The 23,758-nt window shown below is 44.9% G+C and overlaps 1 protein-coding gene across 1 annotated transcript in view; it reads left to right on the top strand.

Annotated features, from left to right (window-relative positions):
* The first annotated feature begins 9,561 nt into the window (after nucleotides 1-9,561).
* DAAM (disheveled-associated activator of morphogenesis-like protein) overlaps nucleotides 9,562-23,758 on the top strand; it is a 112,398-nt gene continuing 98,201 nt past the window's right edge. Inside the window, exon 1 of the mRNA XM_069309576.1 lies at nucleotides 9,562-9,732. Coding sequence (XP_069165677.1) covers nucleotides 9,577-9,732 — 156 coding nt within the window. The 5' untranslated portion in view covers nucleotides 9,562-9,576. The remainder of the gene's footprint in view (nucleotides 9,733-23,758) is intronic.

Below are 23,758 nucleotides of genomic sequence, written 5' to 3'. Positions count from 1 at the left end.
CTCTCTCTCTCTCTCTCTCTCTCTCTCTCTCTCTCTCACACTTACTTACTCTCCCTTCCCTTGTTCATTAACCTTGTATTGCTTCAAAGCGTCAGCATGTCTTCCCCCTTCCATTATTCATGAATCCCTTCCTCCTCCTCCTTCCCCACTTCCCTTTTCCACCCTTCCCGCTTGAGTTAGTGCCAGTGTGTGTGTGCTTGCCAGGCTACCGCTCAAGCACAGAAGGTTTTGTGGCTCCCGCTCGAGTGCGACACAGCCAAGAGTGGACGTCTGGATAAGTGCGACACAGAGCTGTTATACGGACTAATCTGGCTGTTGAACACATTCCCTTAATATGTGAATTAAAAAAAATGTGGTGTGGTGGGCTAAGGCGTGTGTTTGAACGCACAAAGTGCGCGGGTTCGAATCTCCCTCACGGCTCCAACTGATTTTCTCAATATGTTCTCATTGACACACCACAAGCCTGTAGTGTAACAGAGAGATACTGTATCATTACTTCAGTATCTTCTATAATTACATAATTATCTGTTGTAGATTATAGAACAATAGAAACAGAGTGATACTGATTTCATAATTTGATAATAGGTTGAGGAAATAGGGTCAATGTTAAGAACATAAGAACAAAGGCAACTGCAGAAGGCCTATTGGCCCATACGAGGCAGCTCCTATTTATAACCACCCAATCCCACTCATAGACATGTCCAACCCGCGCTTGAAACAATCGAGGGACCTCACCTCCACCACGCCACACGGCAATTGGTTCCACAAATCAACAACCCTGTTACTGAACCAGTATTTACCCAAGTCTTTCCTAAATGTAAACTAAATCTTAACTTATCCAATTTATAATGTTGGGGACACAAAGATTCCCCTCCCCTAGTAGATAACTAGTTCCCTATTTACTATGAAGGGTGACGATAGTGTTGGGTGGGAGTGTAGTAGGAGAATGATCTGAGAGAGAGAATGACAGATCCTCAATGAGGCTATTCTGGATTGGAGATAACTGACCTGACGACCAATCCTGTGGCTCGTATAGCGGATTGTAAAAGTACCTTGGAAGGTCATTAACTAACCCACCAATCAGCGCCCTCCATACCGATATGACGTCATGAAGGGCGTTTGCGTCACGGGGATACAATGGACCAATTAGCGAGGCGTTTCACAGACGCGTATGAAACAGGTTTCCAGGTGCGACACGAGGTTTTGTTGACGAGACAAAAGACTCATTATACAGCATCCCAAACTGTTGGAGGAGATGGTGGCATGTCCTCCAAGGTACAATAGGAATTCTATACTTCTGATTCATTGTGGTGTTTGGGATTATGTTATGTTTTGCGTTTGTATGTGATTTCTTACGCACGCACGCACGCACGCACGCACACACACACACACACACACACACACACACACACACACACACACACACACACATACTAGGCTCAGGAATCTGTACACCAGTTGATTGACAGTTGAGAGGTGGGACCAAAGAGCCAAAGCTTAACCCCCGCAAGCAAAAAATAGGTGAGTACATACACACACACACACACACACACACACACACACACACACACACACACACACACACACACACACACACACACACACACACACACACACACACAGCTCCATACAGTTTCAAGCGTAGATATGATAGAGCCCAATAGGCTCAGGAACCTGTACACCTGTTGATCTACGGTTGAGAGGCGGGACCAAAGAGCCAGAGCTCAACCCCCGCAAGCACAATTAGATGAGTACAATTGGGTGAGTACAGCACACTCCAAAAGATTACAATCAACTACAAGAAAAGATTTTATCCACAGGAAGCACGTGTCAGCATGAGTCTTATCACTAAGGGAAGTGAGCGCCTTTCCCCACTGATAACACATTACCAGGATGAACGCCGAGCCTCGATGAACGGCAAGCCTGAATGAACAGACAGACAGACAGAGAGAGAGAGAGAGAGAGAGAGAGAGAGAGAGAGAGAGAGAGAGAGAGAGAGAGAGAGAGAGAGAGAGAGAGAGAGAGAGAGAGAGAGAGAGACAGACAGACAGACAGACAGACAGACAGAGAGGGCATGGGCAGGGTCTGCCAGATAGAGAGACAGAGATTGGAAGCACTTATCTTCTCCGTTTGGTTTTCCTTACAACTATCTGAAACCGGTTTTGACATGGTGATAAGGTCAGTAAACTGACCTTAATTGGTCAGTTTAGTGGCAGTTTAAGGAACTAGTGACAAGACTGGAACATGTGAACATATCTGTCAGTCCAACCACTTGGGCTGGACGGTAGAGCGACGGTCTCGCTTCATACAGGTCGGGGGTTCAATCCCCGACCGTCCACAAGTGGTTTGGACACCATTCCTTTCCCTCCATCCCATCCCAAATCCTTATCCTGACCCCTTCCCAGTGCTATATAGTCGTACTGGCTTGGCGCTTTCCCTTGATAATTCTCTTCCCCTCTGCGTTTAGTCAGTATCGTAATTCTAAGTTATACATTTATATAAGATCAACAAGAGATCAATAATGACATATTGCACAAACGCCTCCACACACTTCAGAGTGAAGAGCAGAGGTGCCATAGGCACAATCAGAGAACACTGTATGAACATCAGAGGTCCACGGGTGTTCAACATCCTACCAGCGAGCATCAGAAATATTGCCGGAACAACCGTGGACATCTTCAAGAGGAAACTAGATTGTTTCCTCCAAGGAGTGCCGGACCAACCGGGCTGTGGCGGGTATGTGGGCCTGCGGGCCGCTCCAAGCAACAGCCTGGTGGACCAAACTCTCACAAGTCAAGCCTGGCCTCGGGCCGGGCTTGGGGAGTAGAAGAACTCCCAGAACCCCGTCAACCAGGTATATGTGGGCCTGCGGGCCGCTCCAAGCAACAGCCTGGTGGACCAAACTCTCACAAGTCGAGCCTGGCCTCGGGCCGGGCTTGGGGAGTAGAAGAACTCCCAGAACCCCATCAACCAGGTATATGTGGGCCTGCGGGCCGCTCCAAGCAACAGCCTGGTGGACCAAACTCTCACAAGTCAAGCCTGGCCTCGGGCCGGGCTTGGGGAGTAGAAGAACTCCCAGAACCCCGTCAACCAGGTATATGTGGGCCTGCGGGCCGCTCCAAGCAACAGCCTGGTGGACCAAACTCTCACAAGTCGAGCCTGGCCTCGGGCCGGGCTTGGGGAGTAGAAGAACTCCCAGAACCCCATCAACCAGGTATCAACCAGGTAACTTCCTAGTAAGAGCCGATGACAACAAATGCTCACGACCAAACAAGGCCATTCCCAGAGTGTAACGCCCACGTGACAAGCGCCCATCTCCTGGTATATCCCGCCCGTTATATCCGGGTATAAAACAATGAAAGGCATATACCAGGGTCGTTCTCTAGTGTGTGACCCCTGAAGGTGACCCCTGACCCCTCCTGACCCCTGATGGCTTCACAACCGTCTCTGTGATGATGCTTCTGTGTTGGGGGTTCATTTAATGCCTGTTGTTCTGTGTCCCTCTTTATCCTTTGGTTCCTTTCCTCTTGTTTCGTCTGCCTTTTAATTCTTTATTCTATTTATTCTTTTTATAATTTGTATCTGTGAGCGTTGTTGTGGTCCTGTTGGTTGTTATTGTTGGCAATATCTTCAACATTTATACATAGACACACTTCCAGTTGATTGACAGTTGAGAGGCGGGACCAAAGAGCTAGAGCTCAACCCCAGCTTACCAAAGAGCTCAGTGATTACACACACACGCACACACACACACACACACACACACACACACACACACACACACACACACACACACACACACACACACACACACACACACACACACACAACTCTATTAACTCTATTCATACTTTTAAAATTAGGTATGATAGGGAAATGGGACAGGAGTCATTGCTGTAAACAACCGATGGCTGGAAAGGCGGGATCCAAGAGCCAATGCTCGATCCTGCAAGCACAAATAGGTGAGTACAACTAGGTGAGTACACACACACACAGAAAGAAAAACAAGGATTTATATAACAAATTCAACAAAATATTCCAGGAGGTCTTAATAATAGAGCCAACGTGGAGAGAAAGTTTACGAGATGAAAGACTGGGAAAATAACACAATAGTCACTATAGAGAAGGTTTAAAAAACCAACCAGAGAATTAGATACAACAAAATCAATAGGACCAAACCTATTAACCCCTTGGCTGCTGAGGTCCCTTTATCACCTGCTAACTACAGTTTTCAATAAAACACTTGAGACTGGGAACCTCCCAGAATTCAGGAGAGACAAACGTTGTCTCAGTATTCCAAAAGGAGACAGACAGGTTATCTTGAGGTTATCTTGAGATGATTTCGGGGCTTTAGTGTCCCCGCGGCCCGGTCCTCGACCAGGCCTCCACCCCCAGGAAGCAGCCCGTGACAGCTGACTAACACCCAGGTACCTATTTTACTGCTAGGTAACAGGGGCATAGGGTGAAAGAAACTCTGCCCATTGTTTCTCGCCGGCGCCCGGAATCGACCCCGGGACCACAGGATCACAAGTCCAGTGTGCTGTCCGCTCGGCCGACCGGCTCCCCAGGTGGGGCTAAACAACGGACAAGTGTCACTGACAAAGTATTTAGTGTAAAGTGCTGGAGACAGTAATTAGGTTGAGACCAATTGGAACATCTGGAGAGGATAGATAGACTTTTGAAGTAAAAGTGCAACTTGGATCAAGAAAGGGAAAGTCGTGTCTAACAAAGTTATAGAGTTCTACGACAAGGGTTATTAAAATGAGACGCTGAGTAGACTGTAGATTGTCAAAAGAACGCTGAGTAGACTGTAGATTGTCAAAAGAACGCTGAGTAGACTGTAGATTGTCAAAAGAACGCTGAGTAGACTGTAGATTGTCAAAAGAACGCTGAGTAGACTGTAGATTGTCAAAAGAACGCTGAGTAGACTGTAGATTGTCAAAAGAACGCTGAGTAGACTGTAGATTGTCAAAAGAACGCTGAGTAGACTGTAGATTGTCAAAAGAACGCTGAGTAGACTGTAGATTGTCAAAAGAACGCTGAGTAGACTGTAGATTGTCAAAAGAACGCTGAGTAGACTGTAGATTGTTAAAAGAATGCTGAGTAGACTGTAGATTGTTAAAAGAATGCTGAGTACACTGTAGATTGTCAAAAGAACGCTGAGTAGACTGTAGATTGTTAAAAGAATGCTAAGTAGCCTATAGATTGTCAAAAGAATGCTGAGTAGACTGTAGATTGTCAAAAGAACGATGAGTACACTGTAGATTGTCAAAAGAATGCTGAGTAGCCTATAGATTGTCAAAAGAATGCTGAGTAGCCTATAGATTGTCAAAAGAACGATGAGTACACTGTAGATTGTCAAAAGAATGCTGAGTAGATTGTTAAAAGAACGCTAAGTAGACTATAGATTGTCAAAAGAACGCTGAGTAGACTGTAGATTGTAAAAAAAAGCTAAGTAGACTATAGATTGTCAAAAAAACGCTGAGTAGATTGTCAAAAAAGCATTTGCCACAGTCATGAAAGACTGGCCTACAAGCTGGAGCAGCAGACTGAGATAACTGTGAAGACACTGAACTGGGTAAGGGAACTACCTGAAGGACATCAAGTCCTGAGTCACAGTCACGGACGAGACTTCCGAACTGACGGAGGTGACAAGTGGAGTTCCCCAGGGTCGGGCCTGGGTCCCCCGCTGTTCAATAATGATGCAACTGACCTACCTGAGGAAGGAAGGTTGTACAGGTCAGTGTTTGCAAACGACACAGAGCTAATGAGGACTGTTATCTTGAGGTTATCTTGAGATGATTTCGGGGCTTTAGTGTCCCCGCGGCCCGGTCCTCGACCAGGCCTCCACCCCCAAGAAGCAGCCCGTGACAGCTGACTAACACCCAGGTACCTATTTACTGCTAGGTAACAGGAGCATAGGGTGAAAGAAACTCTGCCCATTGTTTATCGCCGGCGCCTGGGATCGAACCCGGGACCACAGGATCATAAGTCCAGCGTGCTGTCCGCTCGGCCGACCGGCTCCCGACTGTAAAGCAAGAATTACTGCAGGAATTTGCTGCATGCCTTTGACAAACTCCAGGATTGGACAAATAAGTAGTTCCTAGAATTCAATCCCAACAAGTGTAAGGTAATGGAGATGGGAAAGGGTGAGAGGAGACCAGAATATATCTACACCTAACTGCAAGAGTCGAAAAGTGAAAGGTATTTGATAGTGGATACAATTCCTACAGAGGTACACATAAACAGGGTAACATCAGCAGCATATGGGACGCTGAGAAACATTTGAGCGTCGTTTAGAAACTTAAATCAAAATCCACACAGGTTTTTGTTAGACCAATACTACAATATGCAATCTAGAATCCGCACCAAACTTACAAAAATTTGCAACATGATTAGTGCTAGAGCTAAGAGGCCAAATGTACAAGGAACTTGACCTCACATCCTTGGAAGAAAGATTAACGAAGGGAACATGATTCCGACATACAAAATACTGATGGTAATTAACAAGGTAGACAAGGACGGCCGCTCTGAAGTAAGAGAAAGTAGGACAAGAGGACATTATTGGAAGCTGGAAACACAGATGAGTTGAAGTAATGTAAGGAATTACTCGTATACTCTACGGGTGATTAACAAATGGAACACACTGAAAGAGGAAGTTGTGGAAACCACCTCCATCCACAACTTTAAGGCCAGATTCGACAAAGAATCTGAACGTCAGAATCGTTCACTTATAAGGCAATAGGTACAACATGGTTGGTAGGCGGGGCACTTCAACGGTCCAGTAAGAAGACCTCCCTACTCGTAAATATTGTTACGACGTACGTGAGACGTCAATTAGAATATGCAGCAACTGTCTGATGCTCATATTTAAAAAAAAAAGCAAATTAACTAGAAAAGGTGCAAAGAAATCCTGCCAAATGGCTCCGGCACCATACTAGAACCCTGAGAGACTGGAGGCTTTAAATAGGCACAAAACTAGTTGACAGAAGAGGGGGACATGATCACCACCTTCCAGATTTGTCGATTTCAACATTTGTCAAATATGCAACATCTTTTTGGTTGAGTGGTTGGTTGAGTGGTTGGTTGATTATGGGTTGTGTCACCCCTGTGTCACCACAGGGAGCCGGTCGGCCGAGCGGACAGCACACTGGACTTGTGATCCTGTGGTCCCGGGTTCGATCCCGGGCGCCGGCGAGAAACAATGGGCAGAGTTTCTTTCACCCTATGCTCTTGTTACCTAGCAGTAAAATAGGTACCTGCGTGTTAGTCAGCTGTCACGGGCTGCTTCCTGGGGGTGGAGGCCTGGTCGAGGACCGGGCCGCGGGGACATTAAAGCCCCGGCTAACTACCATCACTAACTACCATCACCACAACTTAACAATAACTAACTACCATCACCATGACTAACTACCATCACTAACTACCATCACCATGACTAACTACCATCACTAACTACCATCACCATGACTAACTACCATCACTAACTACCATCACCATGACTAACTACCATCACTAACTACCATCACCACAGTTAAACAATCACTAACTACCATCACCACAGTTAAACAATCACTAACTACCATCACCACAGTTAAACAATCACTAACTACCATCACTAACTACCATCACCACAGTTAAACAATCACTAACTACCATCACCACAGGTAAACAATCACTAACTACCATCACCACAGTTAAACAATCACTAACTACCATCACCACAGTTAAACAATCACTAACTACCATCACCACAGTTAAACAATCACTAACTACCATCACCACAGTTAAACAATCACTAACTACCATCACCACAGTTAAACAATCACTAACTACCATCACCACAGGTAAACAATCACTAACTACCATCACTAACTACCATCACCACAGTTAAACAATCACTAACTACCATCACCACAACTAAACAATCACTAACTACCATCACCACAACTAAACAATCACTAACTACCATCACCACAACTAAACAATCACTAACTACCATCACCACAACTAAACAATCACTAACTACCATCACCACAATTAAACAATCACTAACTACCATCACTAACTACCATCACCACAGTTAAACAATCACTAACTACCATCACTAACTACCATCACCACAACTAAACAATCACTAACTACCATCACCACAACTAAACAATCACTAACTACCATCACCACAACTTAACAATCACCTTCCTCCACCCGCCCGTATAATGACCCAAGATAATGACCCTGGCGTCAACAATAAGACGACTGACGGTCATTATATCTCTAACAATGTAACGATGTAATTAATATTGACACTGGTAATCTTCCCAGCAGACTAGTGTAGTACACTTCCCAGCAGACTAGTGTAGTACACTTCCCAGCAGACTAGTGTAGTACACTTCCCAGCAGACTAGTGTAGTACACTTCCCAGCAGACTAGTGTAGTACACTTCCCAGCAGACTAGTGTAGTACACTTCCCAGCAGACTAGTGTAGTACACTTCCCAGCAGACTAGTGTAGTACACTTCCCAGCAGACTAGTGTAGTACACTTCCCAGCAGACTAGTGTAGTACACTTCCCAGCAGACTAGTGTAGTACACTTCCCAGCAGACTAGTGTAGTACACTTCCCAGCAGACTAGTGTAGTACACTTCCCAGCAGACTAGTGTAGTACACTTACCAGCAGACTAGTGTAGTACACTTCCCAGCAGACTAGTGTAGTACACTTCCCAGCAGACTAGTGTAGTACACTTCCCAGCAGACTAGTGTAGTACACTTCCCAGCAGACTAGTGTAGTACACTTCCCAGCAGACTAGTGTAGTACACTTCCCAGCAGACTAGTGTAGTACACTTCCCAGCAGACTAGTGTAGTACACTTACCAGCAGACTAGTGTATTACACTTACCAGCAGACTAGTGTAGTACACTTACCAGCAGACTAGTGTACTACACTTCCCAGCAGACTAGTGTAGTACACTTCCCAGCAGACTAGTGTACTACGCTTCCCAGCAGACTAGTGTAGTACACTTCCCAGCAGACTAGTGTAGTACACTTCCCAGCAGACTAGTGTAGTACACTTCCCAGCAGACTAGTGTAGTACACTTCCCAGCAGACTAGTGTAGTACACTTCCCAGCAGACTAGTGTAGTACACTTCCCAGCAGACTAGTGTAGTACACTTCCCAGCAGACTAGTGTAGTACACTTCCCAGCAGACTAGTGTAGTACACTTCCCAGCAGACTAGTGTAGTACACTTCCCAGCAGACTAGTGTACTACAGCAACAAATGTACTTGTTACCCTCTATCAGACACACACACACACACACTTATACACACGCACATATACACATTAGGTGAGTACACACACACACACGCACTTATACACATACACGCACACACACACATACACACACGCACGCATACACATACACACACGCACGCATACACACTTTCTGGAAAACGACTTCTGCCCGCCAGCCCTGACTGGTGGATCGGAATGTATAAATACTCGAAACAATAATCTAACCTTTTATTGAACCGCTAACTGGTCGAGATTGATATATACAAACAATGGTATCTTTAGGAATATGTATAATGGTATTTACGCAGCTTACACAGTAGTTTGTTTTCCCTATAAAGAATTCCGCGAATATTGGAATCTTTTAAATGACAAAACGGTCGCTGTTATAAGTCGAGTCGTTAATGTCGACGAATGCCGCCAGGAGCGCGGCGGTCAGACTTCAGTGTGTGTCTAGACGTGGTGGGGGGAGGTTGTGTCTCTTGGACTATAAATTTGTTAAGAGAACTTGCAGAGATACGTCCAATACAGACATATTCTCTCGTTGCAACTACGTGTTAATTCTGTGGAAGTGATTGCAATGATGGATAAGCAAACTAATCCCTAACTTTGGAGCCTAATATTGTTGGGATTGGAAACGGTTTTAGTTGATAAAGGAAGGATTTCTTAAAGGGTCTAAGGTGGTGATTTGAACGAGGAGTGAGAGAGTGATCTGAGTCTTCAAGGATGTGGTAGGCCCGCTTGTCTCAGCTTCATGGAGAGGGTGAGGGAGATGAGGGGATCTGTGGGCGAGGTAAGTGTCTGTGTCTGTCTGTATATCTGTCTGTGTGCGTGTGTCTGTGTCCGTGTACACTACTGGAGGTAATATTGAAATTATATAGACTCGTGTAGTTAGCGTCCTCTCGTAATTATCTTCTGGTCACCTCTTCCAATCGGCATTACCTTACAGTTGCTGGTATTGAATTCCAGCAACCATTTGTTTGCCCACTCCTGTAGTTTGTCATCCTGTAACCTATTACAATCCTCGGCTTCTACACGCCTCGTTAGCTCTGAGTCGGCTGCAATCGTTGGCATGTACGAGCAGTCTTTCCCTCGGGCAGGTCGTTTACATAAATTAGGAACAGCAGTGGTCCCAGGATCGACCCTAGGGGACCCCCCAGCCCTTGTTTCCTTTCTTCAGCTCTAAGCCTCGTCTGTGATTAAGTCCTTCAGGTGATTGTCTTGACCCAGTTCAGGGTCTTGGCTGTTATCCCGGCTTGCTTCTCTCTCTTGACTACTAGCCTCTCGTAAGTGATACAGGATCAAATACCTTGTGACAATCTAGGAAAATAGGCTCCTCAACCTTCTTTTTTCCTGTGTGTGTAATTCTGTGACCTTGAAGGTCATATAGGCTTATATTTAGACGTACCACATAAGCCTACGCTTAGACGTACCAACGTAAATAGAATTCATTATATTATATATATATATATATATTTCAAAGAATAAAAAAATTTCAATGCTAGGCTCTCAATTTTTTAATGATTCTGATTCTGGGGTAATTCTTTTGTTAATCGCTGTATGGGACTTGCGGGGGTTAAAATGGAAAAAAAATCAATGTTGAACAAAAGCAAATGTAGGACAGAGTCGATGTCGTCTTTGTAGGAACAAAAAAAGACAGTAGGATAAATCTTTCTCTGACGCATTAGGCTTGCGGAAAGACACGAATTACCAAAGCGTACCGGGATTATTTCTCCGTATTAGTGTTAACCAGTTTTCCTGGAAGCTCCTAAGATTCATTTGGCTGTTGGTATTTGTATTCTGTTCAATATTAAGCTGGAGCCTACACTACATATTTATCAATTACTAAATCGACATACTAGCCTAGCGCCATCTCCTTACGATTGGCATAAATTATAGCAAAACATGTTCATACAAGATGTATAGGCCTAGGGTTTTGTATGAGGCTGTATTGTTGCAGGCCCAAGCAATATTGGTGGCATTTTAGTAGCAACGTTTCCTTGCCTCGGTAACTGCTGCTGTTGTACAGATTTCTGTACCTTTCTCTCTCCTCCTCCTCCCCCTCTTTCACTCCTTTCCCACCCCCTCTCTCATTTTCCTCTTCCCACCCCTGCGCGGGGAAAGTGTACCTGGTATTAATTACCAGATGGACTAACAGGTGTACTCACCTACTAGTCGACCCCCCCCCATCCTCACCCCCTTTTGTTAGAGGTGCTAAAATGGGGTTGCCGAAACGGGGGGGGGGAGGGGTAATAAGGGGGTGTTAAGTCACTGGATTAGATATGATTATCATGTTATCCCCGACGTGATTAGGTCTTTGTAAAGTGTGCTTAATGTCATGAGCGTTTGTTGGCTTGTGTGGTTCGCAGGTGGTTCAGGTGAGGGATTATACGTGAGTTTGGCTGCGTCATATGACGTGTTTCAGCGTGTATATATACGGGCTCGCCATAGCCCGTGCTACATGGCCATTTCGTTCTGAGTAGCTGAATCTAACTGGCGTGCATATATGTATGCTTTAGAAAGGGCTAGGGGAAATATACATGGAAAATTCACTTGCTCTGTATTCTTAGATGTATGCACAATCGGTGTCTATAAGTCCTGTGTAGGGAGAGACGGGGCTGCCACCTGTTGTCTGCTGCGGTGAATTATGCTGTCAACAGGACCTGTGCTTGCTGGTCCTGTTAATGCTCACTCACCTCCAGCCTATGCTGTTCCCCCCTTACGTGCAGATAGGCCTAGTGCTATAGGCTTAGTGAGATTGAGCGACAGACATATCAAGAGAGGGTAGACACACACATACACTGGCAGACAACGTTCCCAAATTGCCAATGGTGTACCTGGAGTACAAACAGCCAATCAGCGGCCATAGAATTCAAACGATCGAATGCCCAATTGTTCGCCTGAGATGAGGCTAACCTCTCTGAGCGGGACGTTTACTGCCAATACTCAAATTCTTTTCTTTTTTATATGTTAGTAATTTGCATAACCTGAAAGATTTGCTGCAGGTGGCTAGTCCTTGTCTGTCTGTCTGGGTCCTGGTGAACATGTAGATTGACTCGCTGGAGTGTAAATACGCAGCTCCAAGCAGCAACAGCCTGTTGGACCAAGTTATCAGTCTGGTTAGGCTATCTATGCCTCTCTCTGGGTCTAGCTCGCTGAACACTATAGTATGCAAATAATCATCATTTAGTACATTACAAATACGTTTTTAATTCAACAGTTGTCACATGGTGTGTGTGATAGTAAATTACAGGAATATTTATATACACTCGTGGTCCAAAGTGGTTCAACAAAGGGATTTCGTGGAATAGGGGGAGAGGCGCCAAAGTGGGGGGGGGGGAAGGGGGATTGATTGTGTAGGGTGTAATAGGGGGGGTGTTATTGCTTGCCCCCCCCCCCCTCACCCCTACCTAGTTTGAAATTCACCTCGCCCGGGGAGGGGAAAGGTTTGTGAATAGTGTTTGTCTGTAAATTAGGGGGCAAGTGAGGTTGTTTTCACACATTAGTACTTGTAAATCACACTAGGGGTGATTTACTTGACCCAAATATGCAAGGGAAACAGCAAGATATGTTGGGCACGGTCGTGTTTTTCAATTTACATGCATGAAGTTATATTTTTTTTTGGGGGGGGGGGGGGTTGCTCGGTTATTTTACTGTTGTTTTTATGCTGAATTGTTTGTGCTCGTTTGTCAAGAGACGTCGGCTATTGGCGCCTGGTGGTGTTAGTTTCCTCCTAGTGAGCTCATCATGCTTCGTGACAATTTCTCGTCAATGTTTTTGAAGTTTGTTTGGACTAGGCTACCACCCCCTCCATTCTCTAGTCATCCCCCCCCCACCCCACCATGTTCCACCCTCCCCACAATGGTAGCCACAGAAAGTGTGGTGTGAGAGCTTTCTACACTCGACACAAACTTCGCCCGCGGGTGGTAGTGGCGGTGGCGGCCACCACTATCCCCCCACCCCAACAACCACTACTACCCCCCCCACCCCACAACCACTACTACCACCGCTACCTGGGTGCTGTTAAAACACTGAAGTGGTTAAGGGAATACCTGAAGGGCAGAAAGCAGAGTCAGAGAGGTAGTTTCAAGCTGGAAGAGGAGTCCCTCGAGGCTCCGTGTTGGGACCTTTGCTGTTCCTTAATTTGGGAATGATCTTCCCAAGGGAGCCAGCTCAGAGATGTCAATGTTTGGGCCTGGCGGCTGAGTGGCTCGGGGGGGGGGGGGGGTCGTAATCCTGATGACCCGGGTTCGATTCCAGGCTGAGGCATAAACAAAATGGGCTGTTTTTCCACCTTGATGCCCCCTGTTCACCTAGCAGTAAATAGGTACCTGGGGGTTAGCTGCTATGGGCTGTTTCCTGGTATGCGCGCGCTAGAAATAGATGTAGTAGATATAATAGAAGGGAAAATAGATTGGTTAGAAAGGCGAGGTCCAAGAGCTAATAATTCGATTCTGCAGACACGAATAGTACATACTGTTAGGCTAGCGTTGTTAGGTAAGTATCACTTAGTACTACCACCACCCAGGACCACTACAATCACTACCACCACCACCCAGGACCACCACCACTACCAGCAGCTTGTCTAAACATGTCAAGGATCTTGCTCCTCTCTCTCTCTCTCTCTCTTTCCTGTTTTCTACAATATTGGATGGACGTGTTTGTGAATGTGTAGTTTTTATATTAACTTTTTGTATCTCGCTTTACTCACAATTTGATATGTAGGTATTCAATAAATAAGGACTGTTTATAGTTTGTCCCATCTTTTGGTACTAAATTTCTATATTATTTTGGTATTTCAATATTTTTTTGTTTTTGGGTCGCCCTGAACACTACAAATGTTGACATTTCACAAATGTCGAGGGGGAACTATTTAATATTTTTCGAGGGGGGAACTATTTACTATTTTACGCGCGGGAACTCCTACCATCTTAAATGATCTTAGTCATATCTCTGAGCAGTCCGTCCTCCAAAAATGGGGTGGTAAATGTAAGAAGACAAATAAGTGCAATTATGTACTATTCATAGCAGTTAGGAATTGTACTTATTTTCACTTAGTATTAAATCGTACTGTCAGATATATTGTGAATATTTGAGTTTACCTGAAAAACTGAATAGAAAACCACACCCTCACCTAACCGTCTTAGTTTTTGAAGATAATAATTTTATTGCTTACTAATTACAATTAGTACTTAACTTATAGCTATTTTGATATTACAGTTTTATAAAACTAATAAAACAAAACTAAAATATATCAATAAAATGTAAATTAACTCAGGATATTTTAAAATTTTGCATAAAATCTATGTTGTTTAATAAACCTGAAAATGAAATTCCTGATATTTAAAACTTGTGTATAGCCAATTGAAGATGAAATCTTCGTCCTAAAATTCTGAGTGTCTTAACAGAAAACGAGGATAATTAAATCGGGGGAGGGAGTTGGGTAAATGTAACAGCCCCCTAAGTGCAATTATGCACTGTTTATGACAGTAAGAAAGTGTACTTATTACACTTAGTATTAAATCGTACTGTCAATTCGGAGGATGGGTTGCTCTGAGGACGACTTTCCAAGATCTTCAGTGCCACCAGATGACCTCTAAAATTTATATTCAGTGGTGTTTTAACAGATATTTAATTACCCTGTGAGAAATGTTTGGTCTAACATTGATTTATATATTATATAGATTTATAGTTATATATAACTAGGGTAAATGAGGTTTGGCTTCAGGCCTATTAATTAATGTAGGCCTCTAAACACTATTGTTCTTTAGTGATAAACTAGTTAAGCTGAAGTGGTTACCTTGCGATGATTTCGGGGCTCAACGTCTCCTGTGGCCCGGTCCCTGACCAGGCCTCTTGGTTTCCTGGACTGGTCATAGACGCGGCTGCTGGTAGCCGCGTCTATGTATCACAGCCCGGTTGATCATGTTTTGTTTTAGCTATTCGGAACAAAGGTTGCAAGTAGCACGGACTATGGTGAGCCCGTAGTGGAGTTTCCTGGCACAGGAGTGGGACTGTAACTGTCCTTAATGTAAGAGTAGTGTAATTTTATGTAATTACCCTAATTTCCTTTGACAGTATTGTTTAATCAATGAACAAATCCTTGACCTAAAATGTTTGAGAATTTACCCGTAACTCAATATTTTGACAGTCATAAAAGTTGACAAAAACAACTCGCATAAGAAAAAAAATAAGTGAATGTCGACCCGTTTTGTCAGCCCTTAAGACTTGGGTCGCCGCCGCGGAGGCGCTCCTCACAGCACCTCTCCTGTGCCAGGTAAATCCACTACGGGCTCACCCTAGCCTGTGCTACTTGCCCCGCTCCTGTGCCAGGTAAATTACGGGCTCGCCATAGCCCGTGCTACATGGACACTTCGTTCTGAGTAGCTAAATCTAAAACAACAACGACGTTCCTCGCTACCTTGAGGCTCCGGGAGGAACAGTAAAGAAAACGGGTTTTAGTTAATAGCTTTTTTAAGGACAAACTGTCCAAGGATAACTGGTTGGTTGATTGTTGGAGGCGGCTGGGTTATTGTGCACCCCATACTCGTGCTGTGAGCGGTAGCTCAAAAAAGCATTACAGAGGGCACAAAAGGTCTTTCTCAGGTCGTTCTGGTTACCCGGGGGGGTGTGTGATGTGGCTGTTTTCAACCGGTCTTCGGATTAAATGAAATACATTGATTGTATTCCATTTAATGCGAATGAAATAATTGCAATAATCTATTGCATTCGGTACGTATAAAAATTGCGGTAGTTTAAATAAATTATAAGCGCCGCAATATTAATGGGGACCTAAAAATTATTCATAGGGCTTATCTAGAGGTTATCTAGAGATGATTTCGGGGCTTTTAGTGTCCCCGCGGCCCGGTCTTCGACCAGGCCTCCACCCCCAGGAAGCAGCCCGTGACAGCTGACTAACACCCAGGTACCTATTTTACTGCTAGGTAACAGGGACATAGGGTGAAAGAAACTCTGCCCATTGTTTCTCGCCGGCGCCTGGGATCGAACCCAGGACCACAGGATCACAAGTCCAGTGTGCTGTCCGCTCGGCCGACCGGCTCCCTTAGGCTTCATGGGGCCCTAAAAATTATTAACTTTTGGAGGGTGGTTTTAATGTTTTATTTTTATATAATTAGGGCACGTAGGCCTACAAGCACGAGGGCAATTTTGGGATTGCCTGTAGGCCTATGTGGGTGAAAAGTGCTTGTTCGCTCTGCCCGACAACCAAGATACGGGTTCAAAAGACATGGTTTAATTAGAGGTTGACCAGACCACACACTAGAAGGTGAAGGGACGATGACGTTTCGGTCCGTCCTGGACCATTCTTAAGTCGAATGTGAGGTGGTTTAAACGAGTGACAATAGTTACAGTATTATTAAACGCACGAACCTAAGCAACCCACTTAACCTATTTCTCTAATGCATAGAAAACATTGATATTTGTGAACCTGTTACCCTTTTTTATGAAGCCTTGCATTTATAACGTTGGTTACCATAAGTTATAAATTACGGGTTATTCATGCCCGTGCCACCTCTTGGGTGGCTTAATCTTTATCAATTAACCTATAAAATCACACGTGATTAGTTACGAGAACTCGCATAATAATTCAAGTTTGTACATTGTATTTTGACCTATAAATAAATCCCCTAAGGCGAAAAACTTTTTTTTTTATTATTTTGCGAGGCGCAAAATTAAAAAAAATTGCAAAAATTGACGTGGTGCGTTTTCTATTCGTGGCTCCTGGGTTGGGTTAGGTTCAGGGGCCAGATTCACGAAGCAGTTACGCAAGTACTTACGAACCTGTACATCTTTTCTCAATCTTTGACGGCTTTGTTTACAATTAGTTAACAGTTATTGAGCTCCGAAGCACCAGGAAGCTGTTTATAACAATAACAATAGTTGAATGACAAGTTTTCAAGCTTGTAAACTGTTTAATAAATGTAAACAAAGCCGTCAAAGATTGAGGAAAGATGTACACGTTCGTAAGTACTTGCGTAACTGCTTCGTGAATCTGGTCCCCCAGGTAATTTAGAACATCAGTTTGTTGACGTCGTGAATGCTAGAGAGGACGGACTGACCTATCTTGAGGTTATCTTGAGATGATTTCGGGGCTTTAGTGTCCCCGCGGCCCGGTCCTCGACCAGGCCTCCACCCCCAGGAAGCAGCCCGTGACAGCTGACTAACTCCCAGGTACCTATTTACTGCTAGGTAACAGGGGCATTCAGGGTGAGAGAAACTTTGCCCATTTGTTTCTGCCTCGTGCGGGAATTGAACCCGCAGAATTACGAGTCCTGCGCGCTATCCACCAGGCTACGAGGCCCCCCACCTAAAGGGTAATTAAGGGTGTTGTTCCTCTTACAAAATGCAGGTATTTTAATGGTGGTGGCTGTTGCAACGGGTTAATGACGTGGGTTGCAGAGCTGTGCAACCAAATAGTCTCCGTGGTGTAGTGGTAAGACACTCGCCTGGCGTTCCGCGAGCGCTATGTCATGGGTTCGTATCCTGGCCGGGGAGGATTTACTGGGCGCTAATTCCTTAACTGTAGCCTCTGTTTAACGCAACAGTAAAATGTGTACTTGGATGAAAAAACGATTCTTCGCGGCAGGGGATCGTATTCCAGGGACTTGCCCGAAACGCTACGCGTACTAGTGGCTCTACAAGAATGTAACAACTCTTGTATATATATCTCAAAAAAAAAAAAAAAAAAAAAAAAAAAACTTCTGGCGATAAAAAGTTTTATAAATTGTGTATAATTCATGTTTTTTTGTTTGTATTTGAACTACACTCGTACCTCCTAACTTGGTTCATTATTGAACAAATCCAGAAGGGCCGTGACGAGGATTCGAACCTACGTCAGAGAGCATCCCAGACACCTGCTTTAATCAGTGCTATTATGTGTACGGGTTCATTATTTATACCGGAGAGGTAGCCACTTAGGCCAATATATCTCTGGCCTTACCTTACTGGTGTTCAATATGAACATTTCTACCATACCCTCTAGTCAGGTTCCTGTTCTTTCTGAACATTTCAAGCCTAGGCCGTCTCGCCCATCCTGTTTATTAGGCTACATCAAATATTTGGGAAATTCAGTGCTAAAAAATCTTGATGTTTCTTACCAATATATATATATATATATATATATGTCGTACCTAGTAGCCAGAACGCACTTCTCAGCCTACTATGCAAGGCCCGATTTGCCTAATAAGCCAAGTTTTCATGAATTAATATATTTTCTGTAATTTTTTTCTAATAGAATGATAAAGCTACCCATTTTATTATGTATGAGGTCAATTTTTTTTTATTGAAGTTAAAATTAACGTAGATATATGCCCAAACCTAACCAACCCTACCTAACCTAACCTAACCTATCTTTATAGGTTAGGTTAGGTTAGGTAGCCGAAAAGGTTAGGTTAGGTTAGGTTAGGTAGTCGAAAAACAATTAATTCATGAAAACTTGGCTTATTAGGCAAATCGGGCCTTGCATAGTAGGCTGAGAAGTGCGTTCTGGCTACTAGGTACGACATATATATATATATAATATATATATATACATACATATATATACTGGGCCTTTTATCTTAGCATTGAGAGGCCTTCGCCTCACCTCAGCCATTTAGTATTCATAAATTCAGTAACAAGATTTTCTCTATTTTCTCAAATTTTGCTGTTTTTTACAATGCGAGAAATCCAATGAGGATAGATATTTCAGCTGTGTGTTACTGATCATACTGGCGATGTGTCTCACGGCTGGTCAAGCTTAAATGATTGTTTTGAGAGAGATCTACCTATTTTTCCCCTTCGGCTTTTGCCCCTTTTTTCCCTATCACTGTTTTTTCCTCCCCCGTCTTTCCTACTCTAGTCACTCTTCTGTCTTTTCCCGTCTCTTGGCCTCGGACGAATATAGTGATAGCCTCGTCCCTTATACCACATTCAACATCATAATACACAACACATCATCATCCTCACCATTCACCTTCATCAACGACACTTAATCTCACACATCATCGAGCGCCAAGTTTGCATATAATTCCCTGTAATTGCAAGCGAATAATCGTATAATCTAGACGGGGTGTTTCGTAATCATTTTTTCCTGAAGTGTGACTGCCGGTTAAGTTTCTTCAAATTGGGATGCTCGTCATACATTTGATTAGTGTTATAATTTTGGGAAATTTTGATGTGTGGGGGGGGGCAGGGGGGTCTATGGCAGCGACTAGGCTTTCAATTATATAGTTATTGTATCTTGTATAGAAATTTCTCTGTCGTTCAGTTTCGTCCATTTTTACGTTCCTAGCAATCGTGTCTTTTCGTTATTCTGTTATTCATGATAAGCCTCGTAACATATTCTTCTTAACCTATCAAATATTCGGTATTTGGCACGTCCTTAGTCATGTCTCTTTCCTAGTGTTAAGTCCAGTAACATCAGTATTTTCTCGTATCTATAAATAGATGTTTATTTTCAATTTGTCAAACTTGGGGAAAGGTGGTCGTGTTATTTTGTAGTTTTATGTATTTGTTTACGGATAACAAATTTAAATGTATACTTAAGCTATTCGTATCTGTATTCTCGGGTACACTAAAATAGTTTTAGAATTCCATATTTCAGTCAATACTGTTTTAACCTAACCAAATGTAATGAAACCTAAACAAACCTTATCTCAGTGACCTTTACTTAACCTGACCATATTGATGTAATAATTGATGTAATAATGTGATAAAGAGTAGGTAACAATGTTTGTAATAATCTGTAACCATTAGATTATTACAAACAAACATGTTCAGTGGCTTTGATGTCAATGAACTTGTAAAAACAACTCCCATTACTGGCGAGCCGATCAGCTGTTTGGAAGTAAACAGAAGCAACGGGGTGGAGCCATTTCCGTGTGTGGAGCAATTACCACTCACCTTGAGGGGTCGACTTAACCTACCCCCATAACGCTAGGTAAACCAAGTTTACCCTCTGCTCTGTGTGTGTCTGTGTCTCTGGTTGTCTGTCTCTGGCTGTCTTGTGGTCTCTGGTTGTCTGGCTGTCTCTCTCTGGCTGTCTTGTGTCTCTGCTTTGTCTCTGCTGTCTGTCTGTCTCTCTCATGCGTAGGGCATACTGATTATGTCTAAGACAGAAGCAAGTTTCTCCCTTACAGTAGGGGAAGTGTTGCCTGCCCAGGCTGGCTGTCTGTGGCTGTCAACGGGTGAGTGAGTATGTGGTTGCAAGCTCTAGAGGCTGACGACCAGACGCAAACACCTGCTAATACACAACGTTGTATCAACACGTGCGCATGCAAATGTTTACATGTGTATAATACTAGGGGGGGACCCGGCTGTGCCCGGGTCTCTCTCCCCTGGCCACCCCGCACTCTCATCTATACGGTGGGTCCTATGTCCGCCCCGTACCCGAGACCATTCCCCCTGCAAAATTGGGTGAAACTAGTACCAACCGCCTGGCTGCCATTGGAGACCAAACGTTTTGTTAGTAGTCAACCCGTTCTCGCACTTGCTTATAGTCAATATTGGCTTATTTAATAAGTGCGTATGTGACGTAATAATTGATTGTGAATATTTTAGTTTACCTTGAAAAGCTTCATAGAAAACACCGACCTCACCTAACCTTCTTAGTATGTTAAGATAAGCATCTTATTGCTTCTTATTTACAATTATTACTTAACCTATACCGTAGTTGCTCAACTTCAGAACCTGAATATCTCAAGTTATTTACAGACCGTTCCTTAAAGTGTAGCAGTAGTAACCCTGAGGGCCAAAAGTAATGCTTTGGTGTTACTTAAAGATCAGAGAAAGCCAGGAGCACTTGCTTAGCTGTTCCTTGTGGGGATGCAGCTGTTGCTTTCAAGTAACGAAGTAATGTTGCTTCGTAATTACTATGTTTTAAGGATATAAACTGTTACTGAATAGGCTTGTCTCCTAGTATGTTGTCGTCTAAGATTCACCTACTGTGAACAAAAGTTCCAGGTAGCACTGGCTATGATGAGCCCGTAGTGGACTTACCTGGCACAGGAGCGGGGCAAGTAGCACGGGCTATGGTGAGCCCGTAGTGGACTTACCTGGCACAGGAGCGGGGCAAGTAGCACGGGCTATGGTGAGCCCGTAGTGGACTTACCTGGCACAGGAGCGGGGCAAGTAGCACGGGCTATGGTGAGCCCGTAGTGGACTTACCTGGCACAGGAGCGGGGCAAGTAGCACGGGCTATGGTGAGCCCGTAGTGGACTTACCTGGCACAGGAGCGGGGCAAGTAGCACGGGCTATGGTGAGCCCGTAGTGGACTTACCTGGCACAGGAGCGGGGCAAGTAGCACGGACTATGGTGAGCCCGTAGTGGACTTACCTGGCACAGGAGTGGGGCAAGTAGCACGGACTATGGTGAGCCCGTAGTGGACTTACCTGGCACAGGAGCGGGGCAAGTAGCACGGACTATGGTGAGCCCGTAGTGGACTTACCTGGCACAGGAGCGGGGCAAGTAGCACGGACTATGGTGAGCCCGTAGTGGACTTACCTGGCACAGGAGCGGGGCAAGTAGCACGGACTATGGTGAGCCCGTAGTGGACTTACCTGGCACAGGAGCGGGGCAAGTAGCACGGGCTATGGTGAGCCCGTAGTGGACTTACCTGGCACAGGAGCGGGGCAAGTAGCACGGACTATGGTGAGCCCGTAGTGGACTTACCTGGCACAGGAGCGGGGCAAGTAGCACGGGCTATGGTGAGCCCGTAGTGGACTTACCTGGCACAGGAGCGGGGCAAGTAGCACGGGCTATGGTGAGCCCGTAGTGGACTTACCTGGCACAGGAGCGGGGCAAGTAGCACGGGCTATGGCGAGCCCGTAGTGGACTTACCTAGCACGGGAATGGTGCCGTCTCTCGAAGGTCAGATGTTGTTTAAGATTCGCTACTCAGAACAATAAGTTTCCAGTAGCACGGGCTATGGTGAGCCCGTAAAGGTCAGATCGTACGAACAGATTATATACCTCGCAGCACGAGGGACAGGTGGCACGGTCTTGGAGGCACGTAAAGTAATGGTTTACTACCACGGAGCCACGGTCAAGCCGGAAATTGAACATCATTGACGAATTTTCTCGATTTTTTCCTTTCCGGGTTGATATTTTCTGGAGAGTGGCGCGCCGCGCGTGACGTCAGGCCGTGATTGTGTGAGAGATGTTTTGTCTTGCCATCTGGGCAGGTGGAACGGGGCTTGGGGACACATAGTAACCTATCACGTACATAGTATACCTCGCATCTGTGTATACACAGAGTATACTTGCTGGTTGGTCAGTAGGCTCTTGTCGTGGCTTTAATAGCTAGTGGTGTATGGCCAAGTTGTAGACTAGTAGAGGTCTGCTGGGACCTGCTTGATGGGGTTCTGGGAGTTCGTCTACTCCCCAAACCAAGGGAGCCGGTCGGCCGAACGGACAGCACGCTGGACTTGTGATCCTGTGGTCCTGGGTTCGATCCCAGGCGCCAGCGAGAAACAATGGGCAGAGTTTCTTTCACCCTATGCCCTGTTACCTAGCAGTAAAATAGGTACCTGGGTGTTAGTCAGCTGTCACAGGCTGCTTCCTGGGGGCGGAGGCCTGGTCGAGGACCGGGCCGCGGGGACACTAAAAAGCCCCGAAATCGTCTCAAGATAAGCCCGACCCGATGCCAGGCTCGAGTCGAGGTGCAATGATGGTGATAATCCCAAAGGGTGTTATTGTTAGCCCGTGTTCTTCAGCTTTGGGTTGGGTAAGTAATTGGTCATTGGGACCTCGTCAGACCTTGGAATTGCCCTTGTGGCAACCAATGGGAACCAAAACGAGGTCCTGTAGGGCCCTTCAGGGGAGGGGAATGAGGGTTTTAGGCAAGGGGAACGAGGGGTAGTTAGGAGGTATCACAGTTGCGCTGTACTCGCCAAGTTGTTTGCGGGGGTCGAGCTCTGGCTCTTTGGTCCCGCCTCTCAACTGTCAATCAACAGGTGTACAGGTTCCTGAGCCTACTGGGCTCTATCATATCTACACTTGAAACTGTGTATGGAGTCAGCCTCCACCACATCACTTCCTAATGCATTCCATTTGTCAACCACTCTGGTTGTGTACTCTCCTAGATGTACTGGCTTAGATGCGCTTGCAGGGGACCACAACTTAGCTCTTGGTCTCGCCTTTAGGAAGGTCTAAATGCATTGACTCCGTTTCCATGTTTTTCTTGCATGTATATTTAACGTTGTAGATAGTTAACTAGAACTATTAATTGTGTAATCCAGTGCAGTTATTGACGACTTTGACACTGAAGTTCTTATGGTATGACTCGTTTGTAACTGTTTCCCATATATCCCGTTAGGACCTAGTTAAGAACTCGTTCTGCGGGTCATAACTTTTAACATTCGTCCTTTGTGTATTTAATCTACTTTTGGATCTTGTATATCGTTATCATGTCTCCCTGTTCCTCCTCAAGTGTGTTAAAAGCTCATTTCCCTCAATCTTTCCTTGTAGCTCAAG

This window comes from Procambarus clarkii, chromosome 65 (genome assembly GCF_040958095.1).
Source record: "Procambarus clarkii isolate CNS0578487 chromosome 65, FALCON_Pclarkii_2.0, whole genome shotgun sequence".
In the NCBI taxonomy this organism is placed as follows: domain Eukaryota; kingdom Metazoa; phylum Arthropoda; class Malacostraca; order Decapoda; family Cambaridae; genus Procambarus; species Procambarus clarkii.
The sequence above is the reverse complement of the archived record's forward strand: the minus strand, read 5'-3'. Positions and strand labels throughout refer to the sequence as shown.